The sequence below is a fragment of the Botrytis byssoidea genome, assembly GCF_014898295.1.
Source record: "Botrytis byssoidea strain MUCL 94 chromosome Unknown BBYS_033, whole genome shotgun sequence".
Classification (NCBI taxonomy): Eukaryota; Fungi; Ascomycota; class Leotiomycetes; order Helotiales; family Sclerotiniaceae; genus Botrytis; species Botrytis byssoidea.
Genome location: NW_024065874.1, coordinates 127738 through 154480, shown reverse-complemented (window position 1 = coordinate 154480; position 26743 = coordinate 127738). Strand labels below are relative to the sequence as shown.

The following is a 26743-nucleotide window of genomic DNA, read 5'->3' as shown; positions in this document are numbered from 1 at the left end:
AATACGGAGTGATGATTCCTCCTGCTATGTTGGGAGGAGGACAAGCGATGCACCTCCTAAAATGCTCGGGCAGGGTGTGACTGACTCTCAATGTAGGCTCTGCGGGTATTTCAACATGCTCGCTGGATAAAACTGTAGGAAAAAAAGAATCTCGACATGGATGGTCCGGTGATTCTAATGCGCCAATTTCATGAATCAATACTTGAGTTTCTGCTTAGTATGCTATCATAAACTTGTACGCTGCGCATAATATTATTCAGATTAGTCGTCTCAATTTATCCTGCATGCAACTTAGTGTGTCCTATGTTTGAATGCGCTACATTTGCTATTTATCATTGGCCTGCCTTTCCGGAGCTCTTGTGTCTATGTCCGACTTTCCTTTTTGATGTCTTTGATCGAAGCTTTCATAATGGATACCATATATTTTTCATTGTCTTAGCATGTTCGATATGGTACCAGCTAACACGGGAAAGGAAACCGCGCTAAATGGCGAACATCATCAACCAATTACGACCGTAATATATATTAGATGCCATGGCTTGATAGATTGGGGCAAGCAAAACGGCGGCCTTTGATAGGCAACAGAAAGTTCAAGCAAAGTAGACTTGATTAAATCTAGTAAAAAGCTTATCACATCATACTATTATCATCTCGCGATAGATATTAGTCTGTTTTCTCAAAGGGCCTTGTTTTGATAATGTAAATACAAAGATGTTAGCCTCTCAGATGATGAATAAATTGAATTTTTAAATGCAGCGTTTGTTAAATATAAGTGAAATGTCAATCCAGCTGATTAACACCATCCGCTCATAAGCAGCACTCCTCAACTCTCCATGAAGAAACCCTCAAGTACCTTTCAAGATCTCTGGCAACCGCTTTCGAATACTCTCTTCTACTACAAGGGGAATATCCATCTTCATATTGGCGTATATCTTGACCAAAAATTTCGCTTTTTCATCATGATACCACCATTCATTCTCTGGACACAACCAACAGTCCATTTGGCATTTGAGATCGATTTTGTTTGTACTAAGAATTCGCTTTACAACTGCCTCACAGCCTGCAAAAGCTGCCAGCCAGAATGGTGTCATACCGTTTTTATCTTTGTGATTGATATCAACTTTACCTGTATCGAGCAGCAACTTCATTATGCCTTCACTTCTCTCAACACAAGCATAGGAAAATGGTGTTAGACCCCTGTCATCGTGGTAGCCGATCTCAATTTTCCCTGTATCAAGAAGTAGCTTTACTATCGATTCGCTACCGAACTGAGCAGCATAGGAGATAGGTGTTCGGTGATAACTATCAACAACATTGACATCAACTGAATTTGTGTTGAGAAACAGCTTTACTATAGAATTAAAACCTCTTTCAGCAGCATATGTGATTGGAGTTCGGTGCTCGTAATTAATTCGATTGATATTTACTGCCCCTGTATTGAGTAGTCGCTTTACTATTGATTCACATCCGTTGCGAACAGCACCTAACAGCGGTGTTGTATCAAGCGGACCAATTGTATCTATCTCGACTTCGTCTATGTCAAGCAAAAGTCTTACCACCTTCTCGTGCCCCTTCTCAGCCGCCCAATAGAACGGCGTCTGACCTCCGCTATCTTTGAAATTGACATCGACTTTGCCTGTACCAAGCAAAAGCTTTACCACCTTCTCGTACCCTTTGCTGGCCGCATAAAGGAATGGCGTCTGATGAAATTGATCTTCAGAAGTGACATCGACTTCATCTATATCAAGCAAAAGCTTTACCACATTCTCGTTCCCGCTCGCAGCCGCCCGGGAGAGTGGCGTCCTACCCATGTCATCTTTGATATTGACATCGGCTTTGCCTGTATCAAGCAAGAGTTTCACTACATTCTAGTGCCCGTTCTCCGCCGCATAAGAAAGTGGCGTTCGACCCTGTTTCAATCTTCCGCCACAAACATCTATTGAATCGACTTCAAATTTGCCCGTAGAAAGCAACAGTTGTAGAACATTTTCAATTCCAAAGAACGCTGTTATATGCATTGCTGTCTTTCCTCTACTAATGAACTGGTTGAGGGAAAAGGTTGAAAACTCGGGTCTTGAGCCCTGGCCGACATATAATTCTGGTAAATCCCCAGAATCAATCAACTGCCATGATGTGTTGACCTTTGCTTGGTCTTCGAGAAATCTTAGAAGCGCATGCTCTAATGTCTTTTCTGAAATTGAAGCCTTGCCAGCGTGGAGCCCCCAAAATCGTGCAGCATACGACGAAAAGTTATCCGACCGTGCCCGCTCCGCGGGGTCTCTGTAGATTGAATAAGAACAGGCATTGAAAGTTTCGAATGATAAATATGTAACGCAAATTGTAGCGATAAAGGTTTCAGCGTTAGGAAACCAATCGTCTCGTGTCCGCTCGAAGTATTCTTGTGTAGTATAATGGACTAAGCGAATTATTTTGCTTTCTTCATCAACAGTCACCAGTCCAGCACATACAGAAATCATTGTGTTGATTTCAGTAAAGTTTTCTTGGTCAAGCTCTGTCTCGTCAATCTCTACTGCAATAGCTTCCTGAAGTTCTGCTGTTGTGAGAGGCCTTTTTGCACAAATAATCCACGAAAGAACCTGCTTTGCAAGGTCTCTCTCATCATCCAGCTGTCCTTCAATTCTCTCCATAGCATCTTTATATGCATCTCTATATGCATCGAATCCAGTTGGGAGACTATTCAAAGCTTTCCGCATTGCCTTTGGAGACTTTTTTCCTCTTAATGAATCGAAATTAAGTCGAGCAAGCAGAAACCTTGAAAGTAAATGGGTAAGCACTATCCCCTAGAATTAGGATGGATCACATACATTCCATCAACTGCTTTAATAATTCCGATTTTGATCTCATTTTGTAAGTCTGTGCTCTGCCGTACATATCCAGGTAACTGCGAAATGCGACCATCTAAGTATCTCTCCACATCTTTATCACTGGCTCGAATTTCCAACCGCATAGAGCTATCAAACCTTTTTTCGATATCCGGAATATATCTTGAGGTAGCAAAAAGACTTAGTTGGCATGTTTCGTGGAGGTGAAAAACTTCTGATAGAAACTTCATTCGGCAACCATCGGCCATTTGACACTCGTCGAGAGCATCGACAACAATAAAAACCTTGGAATATGAATTGATTATAGACTTGAGGGTGCTCGAAACTTCTTCAGTTGATGGGCGTGTCTGCCTGCGTGAGTGTAGGTCAAACATATCTTTCACCGCTCCTGGCATTAAAGGCTGGTATCCAGAGAGTTGCTTGGGAAGGCTCAATAGCAAGTCATCAATCTTTTGGTCATGTTGGCGTCGGAAGTTGCAGTATAAGTACGCAATTCCAACGTCTTTGTCGTTTCGGAAGCGGTTCATGAGTTCTTCAACAACAATCGATGTTAGTATCGTTTTGCCTGCACCAGGATACCTGGACAGAACAATTTCTGCTTATCAGAATTTACCCATTCTATGAACACTGGCGAATCTAGAAGCCATTGTCCTGTATCTACTTGCCGTTGCGTGATGTAATCATGCTGTTGAGATGCATGGTTGATTGGGGTAAGCCAATTCAAAATCGCTAAAGATTTCTTGTTAAGTTCCCGATCATCTTGTCGCTCATGAAACTGGTCTGCGCTGTTTTTCATGTCATCAGGCTCCCAGTGAAATCGTTTCCAAATTCTTTTTGCCTTACATCCTCTAGAGTCAGACTTAAATTCGCCATACGTGCTCAACGTTTGTTGCAACTTCTCAAGAACATCTCGACAACCGAAAATTATTTCTTTGAGTTCACTCTTCTGCTCGGCATTGAGGTCTGGCAATGAAAACTCATCTTCGATATCCTGAAGTACAATGGAGAGACTTCGCACCCTGCAGATTTCAATAAGCTTTTTGATTCAAATCGTAAACAGATCCACCTACTCGAGCGAAATATCATTAAATTGACTTGGGGCATCGACGAAATCTTTTCGTATTTTCTTAGCAAGCTCGATCACCGCGAGGATATCGCCTATACCAAAACCAAAACTCATGTCGATATTTATTGATGAACAATCACATAGAGAATAACAAGGTGATAAGGAGAAATCTTGAATATGAAAAGATCAATAGAACACAGCTGAGGCGAACTTCGTGGATAAACTGAGTCTGACTTGCATAACTAAGTCACAGTAAAGTGTACACAAGATGTTGGATTGGTTGCTGATTAGACACAGATTCAAGAAAAAGTCGTAAAATTAGATGCCAATGGCACCCTGCAACCGAGACAATCTCACGCCTCCCTTCAAGCAGGACCTGTCAATGATACACCGGCAGGGCTTATCTAGAACGGGAGAAGAGAAACTTTCAGAATTGTTAGGTGGTTTTTCGAATATTCGTAATTTCTGTTTCATGTCCAATAAATTGCACCCACACCATCAACTAACTCGAGAACTTGTGAGAGTGAGTCTCGTGAGCGCCAACAGTTAGGGAAAGCGCACAACAGATGGTAGCTAACTGAGTAGCTTTTTCTGATCCAGATACATTTTACAATTCATGGGACCTAAATATATTGCACGCTTATAGAGAAATTCTAGCGCTATCATCTGATTCGCTACTCCAGAATTTTTGCTCTAGATTCTCCTCTCATTCTTTCCATGCCTTGTATCTCTACTTTTGAATTAACAAGCGTCGTTGAAGTAGCGAGAGTAGCTTTGTAGGAGGTAGCCTCTATTACATCAGCTAAATGAAGGCGGGAGTTGACTACCACTTGAGAGAACTTCAACAATTCAGATATCTTGTTGATATAATATTGGATATTAAAAACTTTAATTATCAATATAAAATAGACTCAAATTTCGTTTGAATTTCTTAGATTTCAATATGGATCGTGACTTGAATTAAAAGTTCAATAAGTGAGTGATACTTAAGACAAGCTCAAAATGGTCAAATTCCGCCTGGTTTTGATTCGTACGAATAGCTCAGAGTCGCGACTTTGAGGCTGTTCGGCCATCAAAACACGAGACCCAGCGAAAGGGGAATGACTTGTTAGACTTGGCAATGGTAACAGCTAAGGTACAAATACTTATACTCGGGAACGTGCCAAGCAAAGACTTCTATACTGGGCCACATAATATTCTTCACCTTGAACCTTCTGGACTTTTAAAGGCGTAGAACGTTTTTCAAGCCCATAATAATGTTGCTAATTGATCTGAATGATGCTCATATTTCCATGTTGTATAGCCCGCGTTTTTGACCTATCACCTAGTATCGAATGATACGTAGTTCGATACGCTTCCAAAACTCCGTTTCCGTGTTAAGTATTCTGTGTATGTAGTTCAACCCTAGTCTTATGTTACAAGCCATGCGATTTTGAGAGTGGCTTGGGGAAGTAAAGCGTCTACCCTAAGTGACCTGTGACTCCTTACATGGGCCAGTATATATAGCCCGGTCTCTTCCAAATCAATGAATATAGAATTCAAGACCTCATTCACGGACGGTCTTACAATCCTAGCATTCTCCTACAACCGTCGCGGACCTTCTGTTCATATTCCGCCCTATTTTCTCTCCATTGCTTTGCAGCTTCCACGTTTGCCGGACTCTCATCATTTGGTTCTGCTAACATACTCATCACACTTATTAAGATTTTCTCGACACTTTGTATAGGTGACCATCGCTCCGATGCATGTTCATAGTGGTTCGGATCGTCTCCGGCCGGATGAAGAATAGATATACAGACAAGACCGCTGGGGTAGACTAATAATAGCACGTATCAGTATTGCACTCTCCAAGCTACGATCGGACATCGTTGATGTCGGAGTAAAGAAAAAAGGAAGGAGAACATACCATTGGGGTGCCAAACTTCCCCAAGAAACCTCATACTCGGCGGAGAAAGTGGATAGTCTTTGGGAAACTGCAACTCGGCAGCGAACACTCCCCCTTCGAATGGTGTACCCTCTGGTCCTTCTATTAAGGCCTCCCAGCAAAGTAAGTCATCCTCTGTCACCGGACCTGCGGTAATACCGTCTGGTGGATTATTTGTAAGGGCGCGATATTCCTGAAGAAGACGACGCTGCGCAGTAGCTGAAGCCATGATGTTTAGGTTGTTGAGTTAAATCGTGGGGAAGAGATAAGGTACAGCTCGAAGATGGTTGGGATCCCCGGAGACAATGGAAGGTTGTGGCGGTCTGGAGGTGTGGCTGAGAAATCACGCTAAAATTGAGACCTGAAACTTCTAGCGTCGCAATGATCACTATAACTTACCCCGCCATGCCGGTGAATACCCGTTCCAAATCCGTCTTGAGCTCATTTACTATTCTCTATCACTTCACTATATCGCTACGTATTAATCGAGGCTCCATCAAAAGATACTCATTATACCTCAATAAACTTGCGACTGAAATTAGCTCCCAATCATGTCCGCGACTCAAACCCCCCTGAAGATTGGATACGTCCCCGAGCACTTCTCCACCCCTCTTCACTTTGCGCAAAAGCATTTCGGTCTTGAAGCCGAATTGATCCCATTCCCATCTGGAACTGGGCATATGATTACATCTATACGGTCGGGAGAAATCGATGTGGGTATTGGTCTCACTGAAGGTTGGGTAGCTGGATTGGGGAAATCTGATGTCGAAGGAGATGGAGGATATAGAATTGTCGGGACTTATGTTGAAACACCGTTGTGTAGGTCTTTCCTTTCCTCAGGCGCCTCTGTTATAAGCATGATACAGATAGATTGATTGAATGAAAATAGGCTGGGCAATCTCAACCGGCGCAAACAGACCATTGAATAGCATCGCACATCTGAAGAATGGCAAAATTGGAGTCTCAAGAATCGGGAGTGGGAGCTATGTGATGGGGTTCGTTCTTGCAGATGAGCAAGGGTGGCTCAACGAGAATCAATCACCAGAGGGACCATTCGAGGTGGTTCCTTTACAAACTTTCGAGAAATTACGCAATGGTGTAAACGATAGTACAGTGGATTTCTTCATGTGGGAACATTTCACCTCCAAACGATACTACGATAATGGAGAGATCAAGCGTATCGGGGAAATATATACGCCATGGAGCAGTTGGAAAATTGTTGCCAGCACAAAAGTCCTTCAAAACACGGAAGATAAGAGGCTGGACGATTTGTTTGAGAAAATTGACAAGGGAGTTAGATATTTCGAAAACAACCAGGCTGAGGCGGTGGAGTATATCAGCACTTCTTTGGATTACAGCGAGGAGGACGCAGAGGAATGGTTGAAGACAGTCAGATTTGCAAGTGCCACAAAGAATGTTGATTTAGCAGTTATCCAAAAGACTGTGGCTACTTTGCAGAAGGCTAAAGTGCTAGGAGATGATGGCATGTCAGCAGAACAAATGATTTCCCAATAAGCTTGAGCGCAGGTTGTTTAGGGATTGGTTTCTAGTATATAAATGAGGTCATGGCAATCACTACTATCCATCACCAAAATCACATTGCTATAAAGTCATTGGAATACAACTATCCAATGAACTTGCGTCTCCTTACGAGCGGCTATACTGTCACTTACCATCTCTTATTCCTATAGATTGCGCCACCTGGGAAAATGCTGAGCAGAATATGCTACGCAAGACTCAAGAATATCTGCTTTCCTTGTTTAAGCTCGACCGAGCGTTCACCATATTCAAGAGGTGAGTTGCCACAACACGTGTTCGAGTATGAGATCAGCTTCGCTCAGACCACGGTTTCTTGTGTATCATGAATCTTCGATGACCCTGCACGTGCGAATAAACGCTTTATTAGTCAAAATCTATTAGCAACTCTACTCTGACGGGAAAAGGCCTGTTGGTCCATGAAGACTATAGAAAGATATGCATATCATCGAAGCACCTTCACTTGCGTCCAAGTACCATTCCTATTCAGGTAATTGTCACTATTCCCTCGTCTCCATGCCACTCTGCATGCCTCGCAGTCGAGAATGTTATAGAGGCGGAATGTCGTTGACGGAAAACCTTTATCTGGCACTTGGCTCTTTTAGAAAGCGTTCCTTGACGCGAGTGCCAAGGACTTTATTTGTATCTGGATTTGGTTGACAGGCGACTTGAGAATGCCGAAGTGACTATGTACAAGATGCGAATAAACGGCTCGGCTGTGAGAGTAACAGCCGGTGATCACAGGACTACGCTGCAATTTTTGACCTCCTTTGCGACTATCGAATGGTTCCTAGAATTTCATCAAACCCTATCATTCTATCGCTTCAAGCATCATAGCTACGCTGAGATCAATCCATCGCACTTATTTGGAAAGTCTATGAAAGTCGAATTGAAGCTTCAGGAGATGTACATAATGATGAAGCACTCTGTATATCCGAAAGGCAGAGATTCAGCGTGGATTGAACGTTCGCTCCAACGCTTCGTAAGGGCCGCAAATCGTCTGAAGAGCAGATCGACGGTTGTCGCAATGATTTGCGCAAAAGAAGCCAAAACTTTCAGGGATTCAGAGAATAGAAATACGACATGTTAAAGGACACGGGAGCTAAAATGTCATAGATTACGAAACAAATGCACGCTCTGCGGCGTTATGTGAATGTATTCGGGCCGTAATATCGAAAATCGTTTCTATCCAGCGGTGTATAGTGCTCGGATATGACGTGTCTATTCGGGGCGGAGTAGACAAATGCTCGGATGGCTCATGGTAGGGCGGAGCGGCCTCGAGGCGGCGTCGGAGCTTCTCGTTTGGGGGAGTCTGGTGTGGTTTCATGGGTGTGGGGTCGCGGGGCAGGTGGGGGTGAGGATGTGGGTCACATTCTGGATTTTTGTCTACAATGTACAGCGGAATCTGGAAGTATCACCTGATTGCTCATTTGCGATATGGTGGAAGTGTTGAGAAGATGTAGGAGGGAGAGAGGACTTCGGTTAATTAGTGAGAATTTAAGGAGTCTCATACTGTTATATTAGTAGATCTGGGAATCTCCAAGAAAGGTACCGGCAAACTAGAGTGATGGAAATGGTGAGGTCGAAAGGGCAGAATCATTAACATAGGCTATGTGCATATAGCATAAATACAGTTAATTGAAATTAAAATAACCAGTGATTTAAGATTCCAGCGTAAGAATTCAAGTCTTCTATTGTTCCCCAACCAGGCTCTCGTAGAGACACGCTCAACAATCCGGTAAGCATCAACATTGATGGGATTAGACAGACATAATTCATTAACATCGCTACACTTTATCCAGCCGTTGTGATCATTAAAATGTTCCGAGTGTTTCTCGAAGTCCCCTAGATTGATTTCCTTCTGTTTGGGTTGACAGATGAAAAGTAGCTTTGTTTCCTATCTTAGAGTTTCCCATGGCAGTAATTTCATCCTGAAATCACTCGTCGACGAACCCGATACTGATAATTCAATCACTTGCAGTGATTATAACGAGTACCATGAGCACGAATGAGCACTGCTAGGCCTGTAGCTTCGCATGTGAGAGGCGTGGACAAGTCGCATTTTTGTGAGATTGGGTTTATGAAGAATGTTCCCCTCCGTGATTTGTTATACCAGTCCTCCTTACTAGCACCACTTTCTAGGACCAAATTCCCGGTAGCATCTTTTCTCATCTCAAGGAACTCTTTTGTTGTGCATGTTCTGTAGTTTCTTTTATCGGAAGTTACCAACGTGAAGAAAAGCACTACGATGTGGTTCCATACGCTGTTTCTTGCACTTATCAAGTGCGGTATTGCTTCTATACTGATATCGGACTACCGGGCAGATAAAGCCTTGACAAAAGATTGTAGATGGACCACGCCGCATGTTTCCAAGCTAAGCGTTGCTAGTCTCTGTAGTACTTCTTCAGAAAGTGCTATCCAACTGTTGGTACTAATGCAGGAGCAAAACTCTCGCTTGAGTTGCATGCACTGACCATACTACACTTCATGCCCTTCTTCCACTTCGTCTCATTCTACATCGCGAGTGTTATCAATTCCTTTTTGGTGTTCTCTGTTCACCCCAAATACTTTTCGTTCTTCAGCAAGTATCAAAGAACATTTTACGATGCTTCGGTTGAGAAGAGCTATGTTTGTCGCGTTACCTGGCTGCAACGACCGGATGTTTTAGACACAATATGAGGTCCTGAGCTGATCGGTGGGATGCGAAAATTTCTTCACACCTGCCTTTTCCAAACCTGGAGACAAAATTATAACTGAATTCAGTCGTGATACGAAGAAGTGATAATGTGCGGAGAATTAAATGCATGATCGCAGAACAACGCTAACCTTGAAGAGAGAATGTAAAAACGGCAATGTGGGGTTAGCCTCAGGGGTAAACAACTCCGAAGAAATCCCATCATTTGTTCTTATTAACAAACATGACATCAACATCGCTCTTCCAATTACCTCTACCGGCGGAATCTCCATATTGAGGTCATCCGCAAAAGCTTTTTTCGATGATGACACCTTTCAGAATGGCGAGATGTATCAACTACTGTCTACTACTGTACAGTGACGGACAAAAGCGGCATTCACTACCCCTCCTCCCACTTTCAGCTGTGTGATAATTGGTCGACACACCCTACAATGCATATATCTCGCACGATCGCTCCACCCATGCCCTGACAATCTTCCTTGCTAAGATGGCACATGCTGATACAACATGTCTACCGTGCGACCCCAATATCCACGCATGTGAATAGCTTCCTCCATATCTACTTCCGTATCTGCCACCTGTGCTCGCTCTCAAAACGCAAGTTCATCTCATCAACTCTGCTGCTCCTCAGTACAAATCACCACCGTCCACATTTTTTCAAACAAAAACACCTCAAATCTCAAAAATGGCCGGCGAAGCAATGAATGATGGCAAGTTTAAGCACAACCTCACCGAGGCTCCCACCTATACTTCCAAGGTGCTTCCCATGTTTTCACTGAAAGGACGAACTGCCATCGTATCTGGTGCAGGCGCGGGTATCGGACTCGCCGTCGCGCATGCGCTCGCGGAAGCTGGAGCTAATGTCGCCATTTGGTACAATAGCAACAAGAAGGCTATTCAAGAGGCAGAGAAAATTGAGAAGGAATATGGTGTCACTTGTGAGTACTCGTACTTACTGGGACCAGCCAGGTTTATCTCGCAACCATTGCTAACCGCCATGCGAACAAATAGGCAAAGCATACCAAGTTAATGTTACCTCATACGAAGCCGTGGAACAGGCTGTCAACACTGCTGTAACTGATCTCAATGGTCGTCTCGATATCTTTATCGCAAACTCTGGAATTCCCTGGATTCAAGGTCCTGCCCTTGACGGAGAACTGGATCATTACAAGAAGGTTGTAACAACAGATTTAGATGGAACATTCTACTGTGCTCGTGCTGCAGGCCAGCATTGGCGCAGACAAAAGAAAGAGGGTACCACTCTTGACGGAAAGAAACTGGAGGGATTCAAGTATGGAAGCTTTGTGGCAACCGCAAGTATGAGTGGCCACATTGTCAATATTCCCCAGTTGCAAGCTGCATACAATGCTGCAAAGGCTGGTGTCATCCATTTATGTTCGTATACGTTCCAATTTCCTACTTACGAAATGCTAATTGAATCACAGGTAAATCTCTCGCAGTGGAATGGGTTGGATTTGCGCGCTCCAATACCGTTTCCCCTGGTTACATTGCAACTGAGATTTCTGAATTCTGTCCACCTGAAACAAAGGCTACTTGGAAGGATAAGATTCCTATGGGTAGAGAAGGAGAGGCTCATGAGTTGAAGGGTGCATTCCTTTTCCTCGCCAGTGATGCTTCAAGCTACTGTACTGGAACTGATATCATTTGTGATGGTGGTTATTGCCTACCATAAAGAATTATATACGATGGATGATTGATGAGGTGTTTGGGGTTTGGAAATATTGGGATAGACTAGACACCGTTGTTGCGGTATGAAATGGAGCTTTAAGAATACAATGAAAGCCTGTTTACTAGGATTGCCTATTGAAACTCTCCTCTATCGCTTGGATGTGAGATTTGAATGATTTTGCGGCAAAAACTATTTTTGGGGATAACTTCAATCATCACCTGCGAAACCCCACTCTACAATTGACACGTCTGACAGCTGTCACAGATGTGCAACAAACGATAAATCCGCCCACTAAAACCCACTTTTGATTATTTGACAGCTGTCGCAGACGTGCAACAAAATATTTCTTTTGTAGTTGTCGTGTTCTAATGAGACACGTTTTGAAACATATGTTGTGGTTGTCTGGAGAAGTCTCGGCTCATACGAAATGAAGGGGCGGTACCGAGGTAATTATGGAGGAGAGTCCGAGGAGCGAGCGTATCCTTTATATAATCTATGCTAGGGTCGCTTTGATGTTTTTTATATCGTTGCTGAATCCTTCCAAATTTATCCTAGGGCTGCTGGGCTTGTCTTTCGATCGGAAATTATCTCGATGTGAAATCCCTATGGGGTAGCGTTATTGTGGAGGATCCTCGCTCTCCACAGCATGCGAAGAAATTGTCGCTGACTAATTTGATTCCCCGCAGAGGAAATGTATTCGTCAATTTCCCCACAACCCTTTTGGTCCAAACTTCATCCAGCAATTTCCAATCTCTTGGATATTTTTTGTTGCTTGACGCTAATATTATGTCTTCCAAACGTTTGCCAGGTACTAGATTCTCGCAAAAGCAACTATATTAAGACTAGCTTCTTCCTATTATTAATTCGCAGGACATATTCGCACCCGCACCTTCTACGTAAAGACAACCTTGGAACCCCAGGATCCCCGCATTATGGCAGTTCAAGGTTTCCTTCGGCTTTGTACTACACAATTACGGCATCAAACCTCAACGTGCGGGAGAAATCCGTGTTCATGGATTGTGGGTGCAGTAGTTTCATGTCCCTTTGTTAGATCGTTTGATATGTTTCTCGGTTATCGTCGGACAGACCAAGAGAAATCACGGGTGAACCATACATTAGTGGTACCTCAGCCGGGAAGGTTCCGTACAGTGTCGATTATTGTGTTACCTTCTTATGTCAATTGGTACACCTCATAATGTTTCTTTCTTCATGATTACTTCATGACTATTTCTTGATTCTTCACAATCATTGAGCATCACTCGTACGCAGGATCATAGTTGATGAATGCATGAGATCAATACAGTGAATGCACTTAAACCAATTCAGCACATCTCGTGATCTATAAAGAAAGCATTGCTGTAGCTGCATGTGAGTAATACTTAAGTTACAATTACAACAACTTTGAAAGTCATTATTCTGCACAGCAACACACATTCGCGGCTATGATGGAACTTCCATCAACGTCTTTTATCCTAAGCGGAACTTTTTGGGCTCTAGCATTTGCAACAGCTATCTCCGCGGTATACGTAAGTTTCCCTTGCATGATGCAAGTAATTCAAGCTGACCGCATCGTAGCTCACCATTCTCACGATTTATCGTCTGACATTTCATCCTCTCGCAAAATATCCTGGTCCGTTCTTGGCTCAGATTACGGATTGGTACTCAGTATACCACGCATGGAAAGGCGACAGGCATCTCGAGTTCTACAGATGCCATGAAAAATATGGTAAGCAATTTCATTTGTACAAAGAGCTGGGTGATGCTAATTTTCAAGGTCCGGTGTTTCGATATGGACCTGATAGCCTTTCAATCAATTCCAACACGGCTTTGAAAACTATCTATGGCCACAAGTCGAATGTCAAGAAGTCCCAATTCTACTCGGTCTTTCCTCCAACCAAGGATACTTTCAACACTCACAGCAGCATCGACAAAGCTAGTCATGCCAGAAAAAGAAGAGTTCTGTCCCATGCGTTCTCAGACAATGCAATTAAGACTATGGAAAAGTATATTTTGGCCAATGTCAGAACTTTCTGTACCAATCTGGGTCAACCAAAAGCATCAGCAGAGAAGTCGACTGGCGGGTGGAGCGTTGCTCAGAACATGTCCGATTGGTGTAACTACCTGACGTTCGACGTCATGGGCGATCTTTGTTTCGGTAAAGCATTTGAGATGTTGGAAAATGCTTCAAATCGTCACGTGATTGATCTCATTGGAAACGCTGCTCACACTCACTTGATTGTAAGTACAAAATCCATGTCTCTAGGCACACTACAAACTAATTACTAACTTATCAGACGGGTACATATCCGATAATCAAGACCATTGGCTTGAGCAAGATTCTTTTCCGTAAGATCTATGCCCAAAGAATGAAGTATATGGCATACAGCAGAGCTCAAGCCGCCGAAAGAACCAAGATCGGACTTGATACTGACAGAAAGGATTTCTTCTACTATTTGCTCAATGCTCGCGATGCAGAGACAGGACAAGGATTCACAACACCAGAACTCTGGGGCGAGAGCAATTTACTCATCATTGCTGGGTCTGATACCACTTCCACAGCTCTTTCTGCTGCTTTCTTCTATCTGGTTCATAATCCTGATAAATTGGAGATTCTTACAAAAGAAATCATGTCCACATTCTCTGATGTCGAAGAAATCCATTCAAGTCCCACACTCAATAGTTGCGCGTACCTCCGAGCAGTCGTTGATGAATCAATGCGTCTATCGCCACCTGTCGGTGGCATTCTTCCCCGTGAAGTTCTTCCAGGCGGTATCGACATTGATGGCCTCCATATTCCAGCTGGCTATGTAGTTGGAACTCCTCACTACGCCATTCACCACAACCCGGCGTACTACCCATCTCCCTTTACCTTCATCCCTGAACGTTGGATTCCATCTTCTTCACCGCAGGTCACAAAAGATTCCGTAGCACTCGCTCAAAGCGCTTTCTGTCCTTTCAGCATCGGGCCTAGAGGATGTATTGGAAAGGGAGTAGCATATGTTGAGCTCATGACTAGTTTGGCTAGAGTCGTTTTCATGTATGAGATGAGGATGGCGGAGGGATATACCGTCGGAGAGGGAAGCGAAGATATGGAGGTTAGCAGACGAAGGAAAGAGGAATATCAGCTCAAAGATAGTTTTACGAGTATGAAGGATGGTCCTTATGTTGAGTTTAGAGCGAGAGCTAAGTGAGAGACGAATGGGCCTGGAGGTCGGAGGATCAGTCTTGCATTTTATGGTTAAATTTTGGCGTTTCAGTCACTGTGCGGATTTTATTCAATGGATCACATTAGCTTAACATGCCTTTGAATTACTGGTAATAGCCCATGTCAATAGTTCATGTCAAAAGATTTCCCGATGAATATGATACTTAACATACAGACGTAGCACGTCCATGGGCATTCGAAGTCAGTGAGCCTTGTTCATCAACGTCTCACATTTTCCAACCCTGATAAGAAATGATCGATGCGAACTAACAATCCACTTCCACTTATGACCGTAGGATAATTCTTGTCCTCAATGACATATCCAAATGTATTGTTGTGCTGTTGACCTTAAGACTACTATTCAATACCAAAATTGCGATGCAGGATTCTCAGGCCAACAAACAAAACATACAACATCAAGCGGCTGGTCGGAAGAATAACATGGATCATGGTAATGTCTCTGCCAGTCTTCTTTTTTCCAGCACCTTAAACAATAGCATTCATGGTCCACACCCTTGCATCGTGGAAATTTACGATACATGAGATCGTTTTCATCGGGTGACGGTTGGCTTCTGCTAGGTTCAGTAATCTGGATTATGTAACCATCGAACAAGGTATCACCTACCTAAATTGTTCCCATTGTGCTTTTTGGATCATGAACATTTGTTGAAGGGGGATGGTGAGGGAGAATCGAAGTATGTGTACGACAGAGCGGAATTGAAAGTAGTTCTCCCTATATATTATGAGAATTGTCTCCTCATACCTGTGAATGGTTCAGTCTGAGTAAATACAAAGGTCACCGAGGGGCTTATATTTTGCGACAAACCAGCAGATAGCTCAGCAAATCCACATTTCCCCACATGTCTTTCGCACCCTTCCCTTTTCTCACTCCCTGACAAGCTGATCCGATGCAGTTCCCATTTTCGCCTTTGCACCTGGAAACATCAAACCTCCTGTACGCCTCCAACCAAGTCAGATGCACCAAATATTCACCTGTGGCCTCTTTCCAAATCAAATCTCTTACTTCTCTCGGTAGTTTGTAAAGCGAACTTTTGTCTTGCTTGTCCACTTCACCATTCCAAATGAGTCCATTCTCTCTCTCTCTTCCCTGTAGCATATTCGGGAAAAGTCGTCTCTTATTCCTTGCTTTTCGCCCTTCTTCCCATTCTCTTCCCACTTGCTCTAATCTCTCCCTTCTTTTCTTTTTACGGTATCGTGACATTGGATTCCAATCGGCCTTCCTGAGTCGGGAGAGAGCCATGATAATGAATACTGGACTGAGGCAAACTAGTATCACAAAAAGAACAACTAGCGTAGCCAAGAAACTTCCCCAGGCATGGAAGCCCTGACCAAACGGCCAATTCAGATCCCGAAGCATGTGGAAGCCGAGTATTTTGCCTTTGTTCATTTTGAAAAAGAAATATTAATGAAAGTTCTGTTATTGCGTCCTCCGAACTTTGGACAGGGTGCTAGGAGCTGCGATGTGGTATTTTGATAAATTGTAAATCTGTGTGGAGGCCGTCCCATGGATGATGATCTTGCGCCACTCAGTTGATGTAGTACAGCTATACTGTATACAAAATGAATTTCACTGCAAAACTGCAGAACATCGAACTATGTAGATAGAAAAAAAGACAGATGTTGAAGGAACAGAACGTCAATAACTCACATCAGGCAAATTTAATTGAAGACTAGAATTCCTCTTACGATGTTGACTAAGCAATGGTGGCTATGCCTGTTTCAGACGCATCACGCCTGGGATTGCAGGGGCTCTAAAGACGCTGGGTTGCAGTCAGCCAACATTTGGGCTCCGCCAGGCCTCCTTAGCTGACGGGGCTGAGGGTGGCATGTTTACTCTTCAAATTCCTTCGGTTGCTGATAATTGTTTTCAGTTACGGCTCTACCACTAATTTCTCTCAAAATGAATTCAAACAAAACACTTGCGGTATGCCTTGCGGCGAAATCAAGCTCTATATTATCTATTTCAGAATGTAATTACCACAGAATGTATGCTTGCGTGCAGCCCAAAGCACCTGAAAGGAGATATGTAACAAATTTCTAAGCTAACGTCACATCCTATATCGAAATCTTTTGGTTGAAGTCTTATGAATATATAATCATTTGCGAAGTCACCATAAATACCTGTTTCATCCCGGTAGACAGGTAGGATGGGGCAAAATATCATGTTTTCGCCCCCATGACATGAATTAAAATCACTTATTCACTCGAACAAGTTGGATTGTCCATGATACGCATATTTGCGCCTTGGCAATTTGATGGAAATGACTGGAGGATTTTGGGGGTGACATGTAGGGGAGGTGGGCAACTTCGTGTTTGTTGGTGACAGTTGGAGACGTCACTGCGGTTGCAGGATTGTACAGTTGGAGACAATTTTATCACGTCTGATCAAGTGATTAAGCCAATTGCTTTCAAAGCACTCATTGTGCTGAGATCCTTCTGGTATGACTGGGCTCTCATGGGCTCGGAAGAAATGCTTTTTCAAATATACAACATCGTATTCTAACTGAAGGAGAGTTGGTGACTTTTCGGTATACTTCAACCCTCAAGTGAGATCCTGAGATGCCTATTGCATATGCGTGCTACCATATTCTGAGACTCAATAACATTGTGAACGGTCTACACAAACAATGCTCCTTTAAAGGAAGGAAGAGTGAGCACATAGATGTTGGTTAACAATATAGATTTCTGGTTAGGAAGTTGGCTGCTGAACCGTGTTTCTCAATATGAATCTCAAATTCTTCGAACCCCATAAAGTTACTTGATTTGTAAAGTCCCAGAACAAAAGCCCGCCGATTCTTTCTCTATCTCAAGTTTACTCATCTATTAAGTTATCAATGCAACTTTGCCAGTTCTCTCCAAGAAGAGAGATTGCACTTCGAACCGGTCACAAGTAACATGGCGAACTATCACATATCAAGATTGCTTTTTGCCTTCTTGATTCAAATCGTGAAAGTCTCAGGTAGAATTTATTATGATACCGCATCTTGTCAGCGTAAAGATCTCTTCCGCGCATGTATTAAAGCATTTCCCTCCAGACTAACATCCTATAGCGTACACCTATATGCTTAATGAAGCCATACCAGCGGCGATGGAAATGGCAGAGTTCGCATCAGCTGCTATTGGGGGACCAGTAGCTAATGATCCGCATGATAATGTCTGGGCTTTTCCAGACACAGAAAGCAGAGACTTGGCGGGAAGAATATTTGGCCCTGTGCGAACCACCCTTTCCAAAAAATGGCCCAATAACTATCAATACATCAAAAGTATTTCACTTACTCCGTCATCAAGATTCTATAACCAAGTTTCAATACGCTTTATATAAGACGGCTTTGACTATATATTGAACAACTATGCTGTGCGAGATCCAAGCGGAAATTTCATGAATCCGAACCCTGCGACACCAGGTGTGACGGATTTAGGACCCGAGGATGTGGTAAGACTTGCTCTTCAAAAAATTTGAAACACATAATGAGCTAATTTAAACGAATTTTAGTTGATATTCTGCGATCTCAAGCGGCTCGTACAGCAGCCGGATGGTAATCATAGAAATGGTGACCCAAATTTGCCCATGAGCAACGACAAAATGCCACAAGAAGATTACAATATGTGTTACAATTATTTATTGTCCACAATAACAGCAGTATACTATAGGGGTCCCGTAGCTGCTTTGACCGAGTCAGTGAGCTCCTCAGGTCTACCATTTTCAACAATGCAATTGTGCCCTTGGTATCTTGAGCAGGTGAGCACATATTTTTGTTTAGTTAATTTACCGCTCATTCTCGAAGCGGATCACCAACTAATTTTTGCGAAACAGCAAGCGGCAGCCAAATATCGCACACACTCCAATATCAACCCCGTCAAGTGGTACTACTTGTTCGCAGACAAGCTTTCAAGCATCACCGAAAAACAAATAGATATGATTGCATTTCTTTGTTCAACATTGCTACACGAGGTATGCTGTTTCAGTTCATAAAATAGAAATGCACAGATTCACTAACATTTTCCCCTCCACATCATGGTTCGCCGTGGAAAGAACTTTTAATAACGTGGAGACCATTATTAGCTTACCCACGTAGTTCCAGTGATAGTCGACCCTTTCGTTCCTTTATCTACATCAGCTACAGCTAAGATCATAGATGTAAGTAAAGCGGAACACGGTCTAGATATTGGTCCATACGGCTGGAAAAATATAGAACAGCTAGCTAGCCCTGCGGCAGAAGGGGGGGCTCCTCATCTGGCATACAAAAACTCAGGTAAACAATCAACAATATAGCATTTCAACATAATAACATTCACTAGACTCTTGGGCTTATTTTGGTATCGGCGCTCAGCAGCTTACACAAGGGAATCGTATCAATCGTGACGATAGCATGTCGGACATTGGATGGACTGTGAATCTAGACGGGAGTGTTGCGAATAATTTGTTAGTCAGTCTTGCTAACTGGACACCCGCCCGTAAACTAAGGACTCGAGACTCTGCTTCAAGTAGGCCAGCAGCTTTCAGAAAACTCCTTAAAGGAAGACTCGACAGGCAAGTGACACGGACTACTACTGATCTTTCAAAGACCCCCCTTACTACGACCAGCAATGCTACGTATATCAACGACTCTTCTTTATATGGAACACCGCTTCCATCTGAGGAGATCAGGGCTCGCAAGTCACATCTCATTCAAGTGCTTCAGCAAGTGATGGCCTATCATCCTTCACACCGTTGTCCCCGTTATGGAAAAATTCGTCAAGTTCAACTTTTCCGCCGAACACTGGCTGTAGCGCAACATCTTTACTGTCCTCGTGGTATCTTAATACAAAAACTTCTGGTGGGTGGCATATCTTGCCTACATCATCCATGTTTTTGTCATCTTCGATCGCCCTAGCCACTGCTACAAGGGTCCTTCCAAATAATCGATCGGAGACAACAGTGCCTTCATTCAACTTCCAGACCCAACCGGCATCTACTATAGCTTCATTTTCTACTCTGAAAACACTGTCTACGTCAACGACCATGATAAACCCTGACGCCTTTGAAAATTTTACTTCTACTAACACCACATCTGCAATTATCTCTATCGGGAAGTCATATATGCCAACAAGCGGATATTTCAGTGACTTCACAACCACCTTTACGAAGTCTGGAGGCTTCATCACCGTCATCAAATCAAGCACACTTGTAATTTCAGCACATAGTTCTCCATCACTTTCTTCATGCACCGCTACAGATGAAGTGAATAAAATCTGGTGCCAGGTCTCAATTACACCAAAGCCCACAGCAACCTTTAATATAAGCAAATTTGTTCAAGATACAGATCTATGCGTCTTTGTGATCCATGGAGCTCAGTACTGATCTCATAAAATTATAGTTACCTATATCCTGGGACAGGTATCATCCTAGTTCCACTGAAAACATACTCGGTATTTTCACAGCCTCAACCTTTTACATTCCAAGTATCACCGATCTAAAAGTCTTTCCAACATTAATGGTAAAGAATCCTGATCCGAAAGGTACTGATGATACTGAAATACCATTTGTCAAAGTTACTATTCCCGATGGTCCTTGTGAGCCCCTTCCAAAAGTTCATCACGGTGGCCTTTTTGGCGCTCTTTTTAACCTTGGGAGTGATCTTGTGGATGGGGTTCTCGATGATGCCTGCCATCTAGTATTTCCTATCGTAAAAGGGGTTAAGCTGCCTTTACCGGAGTGGTTAGTACTGGAAATCTACCCACCTCAAGAATCATTCCCAGACAGTCTTGAAGAAGAGAAAAGCTTAACAACATCCACTTCTTTCATAACGACTTCTACATCATCTTCAAAATTATCCATTTCGACCACCGCTTCATCATCTTCGTTAAAATCTTCAAGCTGTAGCGCCTCTGCTGTATCTTCATGCGTAGCTTCCTGTGCGGTTTCAGCTGGTAGTACTCAAAGCTGTAGCACAATATGCTCAAGAGTTACTGCATGTTCTGGAACTGCAACAACCTCGTCCACCATCTCATTCAACACATCTGAAAGCGGAAGCTGGAAAATACATCAGGTGCCAAGTAACTTCATCAATATCCAATCTTCCATACAATCTGTGCTCGCTGCAGCTTGGGCTTCTGCGCCAACAAGCTTCCATGCGAGCTCTTACACATCTGTAAAATCTTCTGTATCGCTAGCTCAGCACATATCGAGCACCTCAGCAGCATCAAGCCAGCAGAGATCGAATATCGCGATACAATCCACAAGATATTCCTCTTTATCTGGAGTAAATCCAATTCTGACAAACACTAAAAGCGTGTTATCAAACTCATCCACATCGACTAGTCTGCTTTTTGGTATACCTACTCTCTCAGAGATTCCATATTCAGGAATATCTTCGACGGCCACAGTGTCTGTCACTTTGTTCTCAAGTACTTCTCTCTCAGAAACGAATCCAAAGTTACAACCTGGTACATTGAGTGAAAATGCAACCTTGTTTCTCACACAGCAAAGAGCACAAAATCAGGATTCAGAAACACAGAAGATTCTTCTTTCAGTAGCACATCCTCTAGAAGTAGCTTCATCTCCGAATCGGAGAGTGAGCGAAGCTCCACTTTCCAAACTTGAGGTTTACGTAGCCCGCTGTCATCCCCCGCGACTGTCACCACTTCTTCTTCTCAAAGTCATATTTCGCCCACTTCTTCTGTCTCCAATACGCTTTCAAAATCCTCAGTACTTTCTAGCACAAGTCAAGTCAGTGTATCTAGGAGTGGTGACGGTGGCAACACATCCAGCTCTACCACATCGTCACCACGAACCACTTCTTTCGCCGCACCTACTCGCTCTTCAACAATTGCCGTTCCATCAAGTTATGTTCCATCCACAACTACTCCAGCTATTCAAGCCACTACTCCGATAAAAATGTTTCAAATGAATTTCTGGCATCAAAACGACAATAAAAAGAAGTCAACAGGAAACCTGTGGTACATGTACGTCAATAAATTGACGGATATCAATCTAAGTCATGTGGACCCATGTCAAACCACTGGACTTGTTTCTATCCAGGACCAAAATATCACAAGTCATGATCCTCTTCCAAGTTCTATCCCATATCCTGAAGGAAAGTTCTCCCTGCCCTCTAAGAGCGCAGGAGCTGGTTGCTACTATGACGGGGGGCGGTCGGCTGTGGGTGATGTATTCTGTCCAGGTAAGCCGACCGTGTCCTGCCAGGACAATGGGGGCGAAGTACCGGTCGTCTGTGATGGCAATACTAGTATTTACCCGATGGTTCTTTGTGGCTTAGAAAAATAGTTTGAACTTTTTCATGATTCTCGGGAGATTAATTCATCTTTCAATTTACGATTTCTTTGGGCCCTGGTTTTTCCTTAGGCCCTTTTATTTTGTCTTTATCTTGTTCAAGTCCAAGCTAGCTTTTCCCGTTTGGGTTTCATTTTGGTGTGGATATTTTGCTATTGGAATTTTATGTATGTTTAAATTTCTTTCTCGAAGTTACCCTGGTCAAAATTCATCACGATTGGAACTAAGTTTGTGTGGTCCGACTTCTTATGTGGCAGTATCTGTTTTATTAGACTGGGTTTCCTTTGTTCTTCCAATATACTAAAGCAAGAAGACAATGCCGCGAAATATTTTCAAAATGATTATTCTCTGGGAATGTTATCACTTTGTAGAATATAGTATCTAAATAATATTCAATCGGGTTTATGGTTGAATATGCGAGGTATGTACGTGCCGTCACTGACCCGATGGCGGGGCAAGGGCATAATTTACGTCTCGCTTATAAATAGTAGGTATGTATTGTTTTTGCAGACTATTTGTGAGACGAGCAGAAATATATTATGAGCGTACTACAATGACAGTTGCAGACAGTATCTGACCAGAAGTAAAAATTGATACTTTTCCTACTCAGTAATTAACCTACATTATCGTAGTAGTGCGTAGATTGTATGTATATATTCGAGAAATGATGAGTTAGATCATGAAAATCGTTGATGTGATTTGGTGAGTAGGTACTGCAAGTCAAACTTTGAATCACAAAATAGAACTGCGTGTCGCATAGTCTTCTACAACGAGAAAAAACTATCGATACTGCGAAAAAAGAATGTTTGTTTCGAATCTCGTTGTAGCGTGGAGAAAGGATTTTATGTTTAACAACGTGGATGAATATCCGTGGACCCCAGAAGAAATCAGTACATGGACTATGACATGTTATATTCAGGGATCATGTAGAAGAATGAGGATATACAAGAGAATCCTGCAGTGAACTAATTGAATATCGGAAAAAAGCACAATCAATAATTCCTATCAGACTGGCACTTGATTGGAGACGGGTTTCTCATATATCGAAAACCAATTGATGTCACATCATTTCCTAAATATCGACATAGAATTATGATTATTCCTTAAGCTTTTATCACACTAGATTCGATTTCTGGCATTCGCTAATGGTTATTCCCAGCCCATTTCTTGCTGCAACGATTTGTAAAGCTCACCTATGATGTGAAAAGCCCGAAAGGGGGATTTTTTTGTATTATATGGAGTTTCAAATCTGCTTGGGAACATTCGATGTTTTGAGAAGATAATATTCTATTGTAAGTAGGTCAATTCAGAGTAGTAAATTGGGAAGAAGGAATGTGAATTATTCACATGTGCATCTGAGCCCAGGCAAAAATATAGCCTTGCTATAAGAGTGAAAGTTTTTGTTGAATTGTATTTACAAACAAGGAATGAAAAATGTAGTTTTTTCTTAGACGCAGTGAATAATCGTTCCTAATTCTTTCTTCCCTTTCCAGAAAACAATCAAAATCTAAGAAATGATGAGTGAAGTCATTCAAAGCTAATATCTCTTGTTTCAAAGTCTAGATACTTCTCACTTGGGTTATAGATGATGCATATACCGCCAAAACCTTTCTCATGCAAGCTCGGTACTTCCGAATCGAGGAGAAAGCCGAGAGAGAGGAATTGTTCTGGTCTTAGCCAGGGCAAGAAAAATCATGCGCATGATGCTAGAATTAACGCAAGGATGAAGACTACCGCTGCTTCATCCAAACTACACGTTTGTGGTGTTTGTCGCGATGCGAGAGAATTGTAGAATATATTGCAGAGGTGCTCCTGGGCAAATGTTGTGTGCGGGACCTAGACAATATTGTTCACTTAAAACAGATTTTGTGGCGAGAATTAGGCTAGGAGAGACCCACTATTCTCTTAACCGACCCCGTCGTGGCTGAAGTTATTTATAAAGCTTGAAATTTATTATGATTTACTTATGATCCGCTGCTGCTTACATCAAAAGCCCCATAGCGCCTGTCACGAGCAATAATGCCCATCCACCAAGAGCCAATCTATTTCCGGCCCCAGGAACACCATCAACCTCCTTGCTTCCACTAGTAACATTCTCCGCCCTCAGACAACTTAATTCAGCATGCGTGAACCCCGCCCCTCCATTGGCATCAGCGCTCGGACTTTGAATCAGCATCATTGGCCAAATTTTCGTAACTGCTTCCTCGTAAAAGGTCAAGTTGGTCGAATCATGGGGATCACTGGATTCATACATCCAAGCTGAACCATCAGTTTGATTTGATGTGATGTCTGTACAAGTTTATTAGCTTCCATTGATGATTTGAGCATGGCAGTGAGACATACTTTGAGCAACAGACCCAAGAAGTATTGACCCTGCACACTGGCTTGGTATATCATTGAATGACATACCCCCACAAACACCTGTGGAATTTCTCGAGGTAGCCTTTGTTCTCGCATCTTGAATCGCAACCGTAAAATTACTTATACAATCGTCGGAATACAAGGCTGTGCAGTCTCCGGTATCATCTTGACCTTTCACCGTCACATTCCTGGGTACATTTGTGAAGAGAACCACGCAAGTATCCCATGAGAAATTTGCGGGGAAATCATTGTCTGAGGCGCTGAGTGATATCACCGTGTTCGTTACTGTTTGATTGCCAGTCCACGGGACTTCGGTGACATTAATTTGTGTATCCCAGTTGACAAATGATAGGAACAGTGGGATTTCGGATGTATTAGCGCCCACTAAATGGCCACTGCCAGTAGCGTTGGGTTGTTGGTTGTATTGTTCGAAGTAGGAGCCATTTTGTGAGGGGCCCGGCCCAGTTCCGCTGCTAGCTACAGAATCGGATTGAGCAGAAATGAAAGGCACAAGGAGTGCGGTTATAAATGGTAAATATGAATACATCGTGAATGTTGCTGGCGAAATATAAAATTTTCCATAACAACTTCATATTTTAAGTATATCAACAGTGATCTCCATCTCATGTCATACCAAGATTGTGAGCATTGCATGGAAATGACGTTATTCAGTCCCTAACCGACATCAAGTCAAATGAGGCTCAGTACAGCCAAGACGGCTGTCTAGTCCGTAGGGTTTGCTGACTGAATTGCAATCAAGTCAGAGTAAGCTTCGACTACTTGAAGTAGAAGTTGCTTGGATCAACATCCTCATGTACCTGAGATATGCGACCCTACGTGGCTAAACGTCTTGCTCATACAATGATCGGCACTCGTATTCTTGAATCCGGCCCGAGATCTTACTACATCGGGACTCGCCAAGCTTATCCTGATTTGAAATTGAATCATGCGGAGCTGCTCTCTTGCCGCGCACGTTCAGGACAGTAGTCATCACGATTACACACATGACTGAGGCTTGTTCACTGAGAATAAATACAACAACCTGAAGTACCTCGGGTATCTGGCTACATTCCAGTACTTGATGGAGAAAAATAAAGCTACCGATATTCAGAGTTGCATAAGTGCTGATACTTATCGAAGGGAGGATACACTTGGTGAAGATAAGTGCTCCAAAGGTCACAAGATATCATCTCTACACGTGATCAGGTGAGAGACAAATTTGAAATGGCCGACGGTCTAGGCGTCTTTTCGGAACTTTTGATTCGCCGGTCCCGATGTTATGCTTTTCACTGCCTCCCGGCAAATGCAACAAAGCAAGCTTCATCGGTGATATTTTGTGTGCTTGTCGTCGAACTGTAGTACACTCGATGCAGCCACCGTGATTTAAATACGATTCGAAATTCTATGATGTCTCCGATAATCTCAGTTTGAAGTGTTGCCGAAGTCTGATTCAAACTTTAAATCGGCCCGTGAAAATTGAGCTTGTGATCATCAGAGACATCATTCTCTTGTCAAAACATTACCTCGATGACTTGCTTCAGCCCGATGACCTTGTTGGCGATATGTATCGAAGAATACAACTCGACAAGCTATCACATTATGTTGTGAATGATTTCCCCATACAAACACTGTGTTTCATACCCCACAATCTTGGAAGCGCGTTCCCCAGCGGGAATCTCACCAGGGGTGATATGTGGCCATACAAAGGAGCCACATCATTTCAGGTTGGGATGCGTGATGAACTTGTTCAGTGCACCCTTATTTATGTAGGTGCAAAGGTTAATGTTGATATCGACAAGCTGACGGTGTGGCTACCCGGAGTCTATTTCCCGTGAGACTGGGACCTCATGTACAGAATTCTCCGATCGCTTAGCTAACAGAAGAAGTTTAAAGCCACCTCAAATTGTGTTCTAGCCGTACCATTGAGTGCTCGAGGTAGGTACGCATGATACGTCTTCTGTCTTCCAGTCCATAATTTCCCAGTTATTACGATTTCATGTAACATCTGCTCTGTTTGGAAGTCCGTGGCATTCTAGAACTCGGTGCTGGAAACGCGCGTTTGGAATTCTCAAAGTTTAACATCGACTAAAACGCCAAAGATTACGATGTAGTCTTTCTTCTTCGCCATT

At 42.9% G+C, this 26743-nt stretch overlaps 9 protein-coding genes across 9 annotated transcripts; 5 read left to right on the top strand and 4 right to left on the bottom strand.

Annotated features, from left to right (window-relative positions):
- Window positions 1–845: 845 nt before the first annotated feature.
- On the bottom strand, window positions 846–4023 carry EAE97_011085 (uncharacterized protein; the record flags this gene model as incomplete). Its single annotated transcript, XM_038881600.1, has 5 exons — window positions 846–1868; window positions 1935–2772; window positions 2826–3375; window positions 3423–3862; window positions 3914–4023. The coding sequence occupies 5 exons, from the start codon at window positions 4021–4023 to the stop codon at window positions 846–848; spliced, it is 2961 nt and encodes a 986-aa protein (XP_038727527.1).
- Window positions 4024–5471: 1448 nt separating this feature from the next.
- EAE97_011084 (uncharacterized protein) lies at window positions 5472–6062 on the bottom strand (the record flags this gene model as incomplete). The annotated part of the gene is made up of 2 exons (XM_038881599.1): window positions 5472–5725; window positions 5816–6062. 2 exons carry the CDS (start codon window positions 6060–6062, stop codon window positions 5472–5474), a joined length of 501 nt encoding a protein of 166 aa, XP_038727526.1.
- A 322-nt stretch (window positions 6063–6384) lies between these two features.
- Window positions 6385–7348, top strand: EAE97_011083 (uncharacterized protein; the record flags this gene model as incomplete). Its single annotated transcript, XM_038881598.1, has 2 exons — window positions 6385–6652; window positions 6723–7348. 2 exons carry the CDS (start codon window positions 6385–6387, stop codon window positions 7346–7348), a joined length of 894 nt encoding a protein of 297 aa, XP_038727525.1.
- Window positions 7349–8066: 718 nt separating this feature from the next.
- Window positions 8067–8459, top strand: EAE97_011082 (uncharacterized protein; the record flags this gene model as incomplete). The annotated part of the gene is made up of 1 exon (XM_038881597.1): window positions 8067–8459. The coding sequence occupies one exon, from the start codon at window positions 8067–8069 to the stop codon at window positions 8457–8459; it is 393 nt and encodes a 130-aa protein (XP_038727524.1).
- Window positions 8460–10749: 2290 nt separating this feature from the next.
- EAE97_011081 (uncharacterized protein) lies at window positions 10750–11757 on the top strand (the record flags this gene model as incomplete). Its single annotated transcript, XM_038881596.1, has 3 exons — window positions 10750–11002; window positions 11076–11459; window positions 11510–11757. The coding sequence occupies 3 exons, from the start codon at window positions 10750–10752 to the stop codon at window positions 11755–11757; spliced, it is 885 nt and encodes a 294-aa protein (XP_038727523.1).
- A 1439-nt stretch (window positions 11758–13196) lies between these two features.
- Window positions 13197–14945, top strand: EAE97_011080 (uncharacterized protein; the record flags this gene model as incomplete). Its single annotated transcript, XM_038881595.1, has 4 exons — window positions 13197–13280; window positions 13330–13480; window positions 13529–13992; window positions 14049–14945. 4 exons carry the CDS (start codon window positions 13197–13199, stop codon window positions 14943–14945), a joined length of 1596 nt encoding a protein of 531 aa, XP_038727522.1.
- A 771-nt stretch (window positions 14946–15716) lies between these two features.
- On the bottom strand, window positions 15717–16367 carry EAE97_011079 (uncharacterized protein; the record flags this gene model as incomplete). Its single annotated transcript, XM_038881594.1, has 2 exons — window positions 15717–15722; window positions 15786–16367. The coding sequence occupies 2 exons, from the start codon at window positions 16365–16367 to the stop codon at window positions 15717–15719; spliced, it is 588 nt and encodes a 195-aa protein (XP_038727521.1).
- A 1992-nt stretch (window positions 16368–18359) lies between these two features.
- EAE97_011078 (uncharacterized protein) lies at window positions 18360–22247 on the top strand (the record flags this gene model as incomplete). The annotated part of the gene is made up of 7 exons (XM_038881593.1): window positions 18360–18413; window positions 18474–18719; window positions 18795–18932; window positions 19044–19233; window positions 19280–19797; window positions 20338–21580; window positions 21670–22247. 7 exons carry the CDS (start codon window positions 18360–18362, stop codon window positions 22245–22247), a joined length of 2967 nt encoding a protein of 988 aa, XP_038727520.1.
- Window positions 22248–24166: 1919 nt separating this feature from the next.
- Window positions 24167–25823, bottom strand: EAE97_011077 (uncharacterized protein). The gene is made up of 2 exons (XM_038881592.1): window positions 24597–25823; window positions 24167–24542 (listed from the first exon to the last, which is right to left on the bottom strand). The coding sequence occupies exons 1-2, from the start codon at window positions 25159–25161 to the stop codon at window positions 24235–24237; spliced, it is 873 nt and encodes a 290-aa protein (XP_038727519.1). The 5' UTR covers window positions 25162–25823; the 3' UTR covers window positions 24167–24234.
- Window positions 25824–26743: the final 920 nt, after the last annotated feature.

Bases quoted from the DNA above. Each gene is read 5' to 3' on its own strand.
- EAE97_011077 (XM_038881592.1), bottom strand. From the start codon at position 25,161: ATGTATTCATATTTACCATTTATAACCGCACTCCTTGTGCCTTTCATT. The intron at 24,543-24,596 runs GTATGTCTCACT...AAACTTGTACAG, and splicing joins TCTTGGGTCTGTTGCTCAAA to ACATCACATCAAATCAAACT.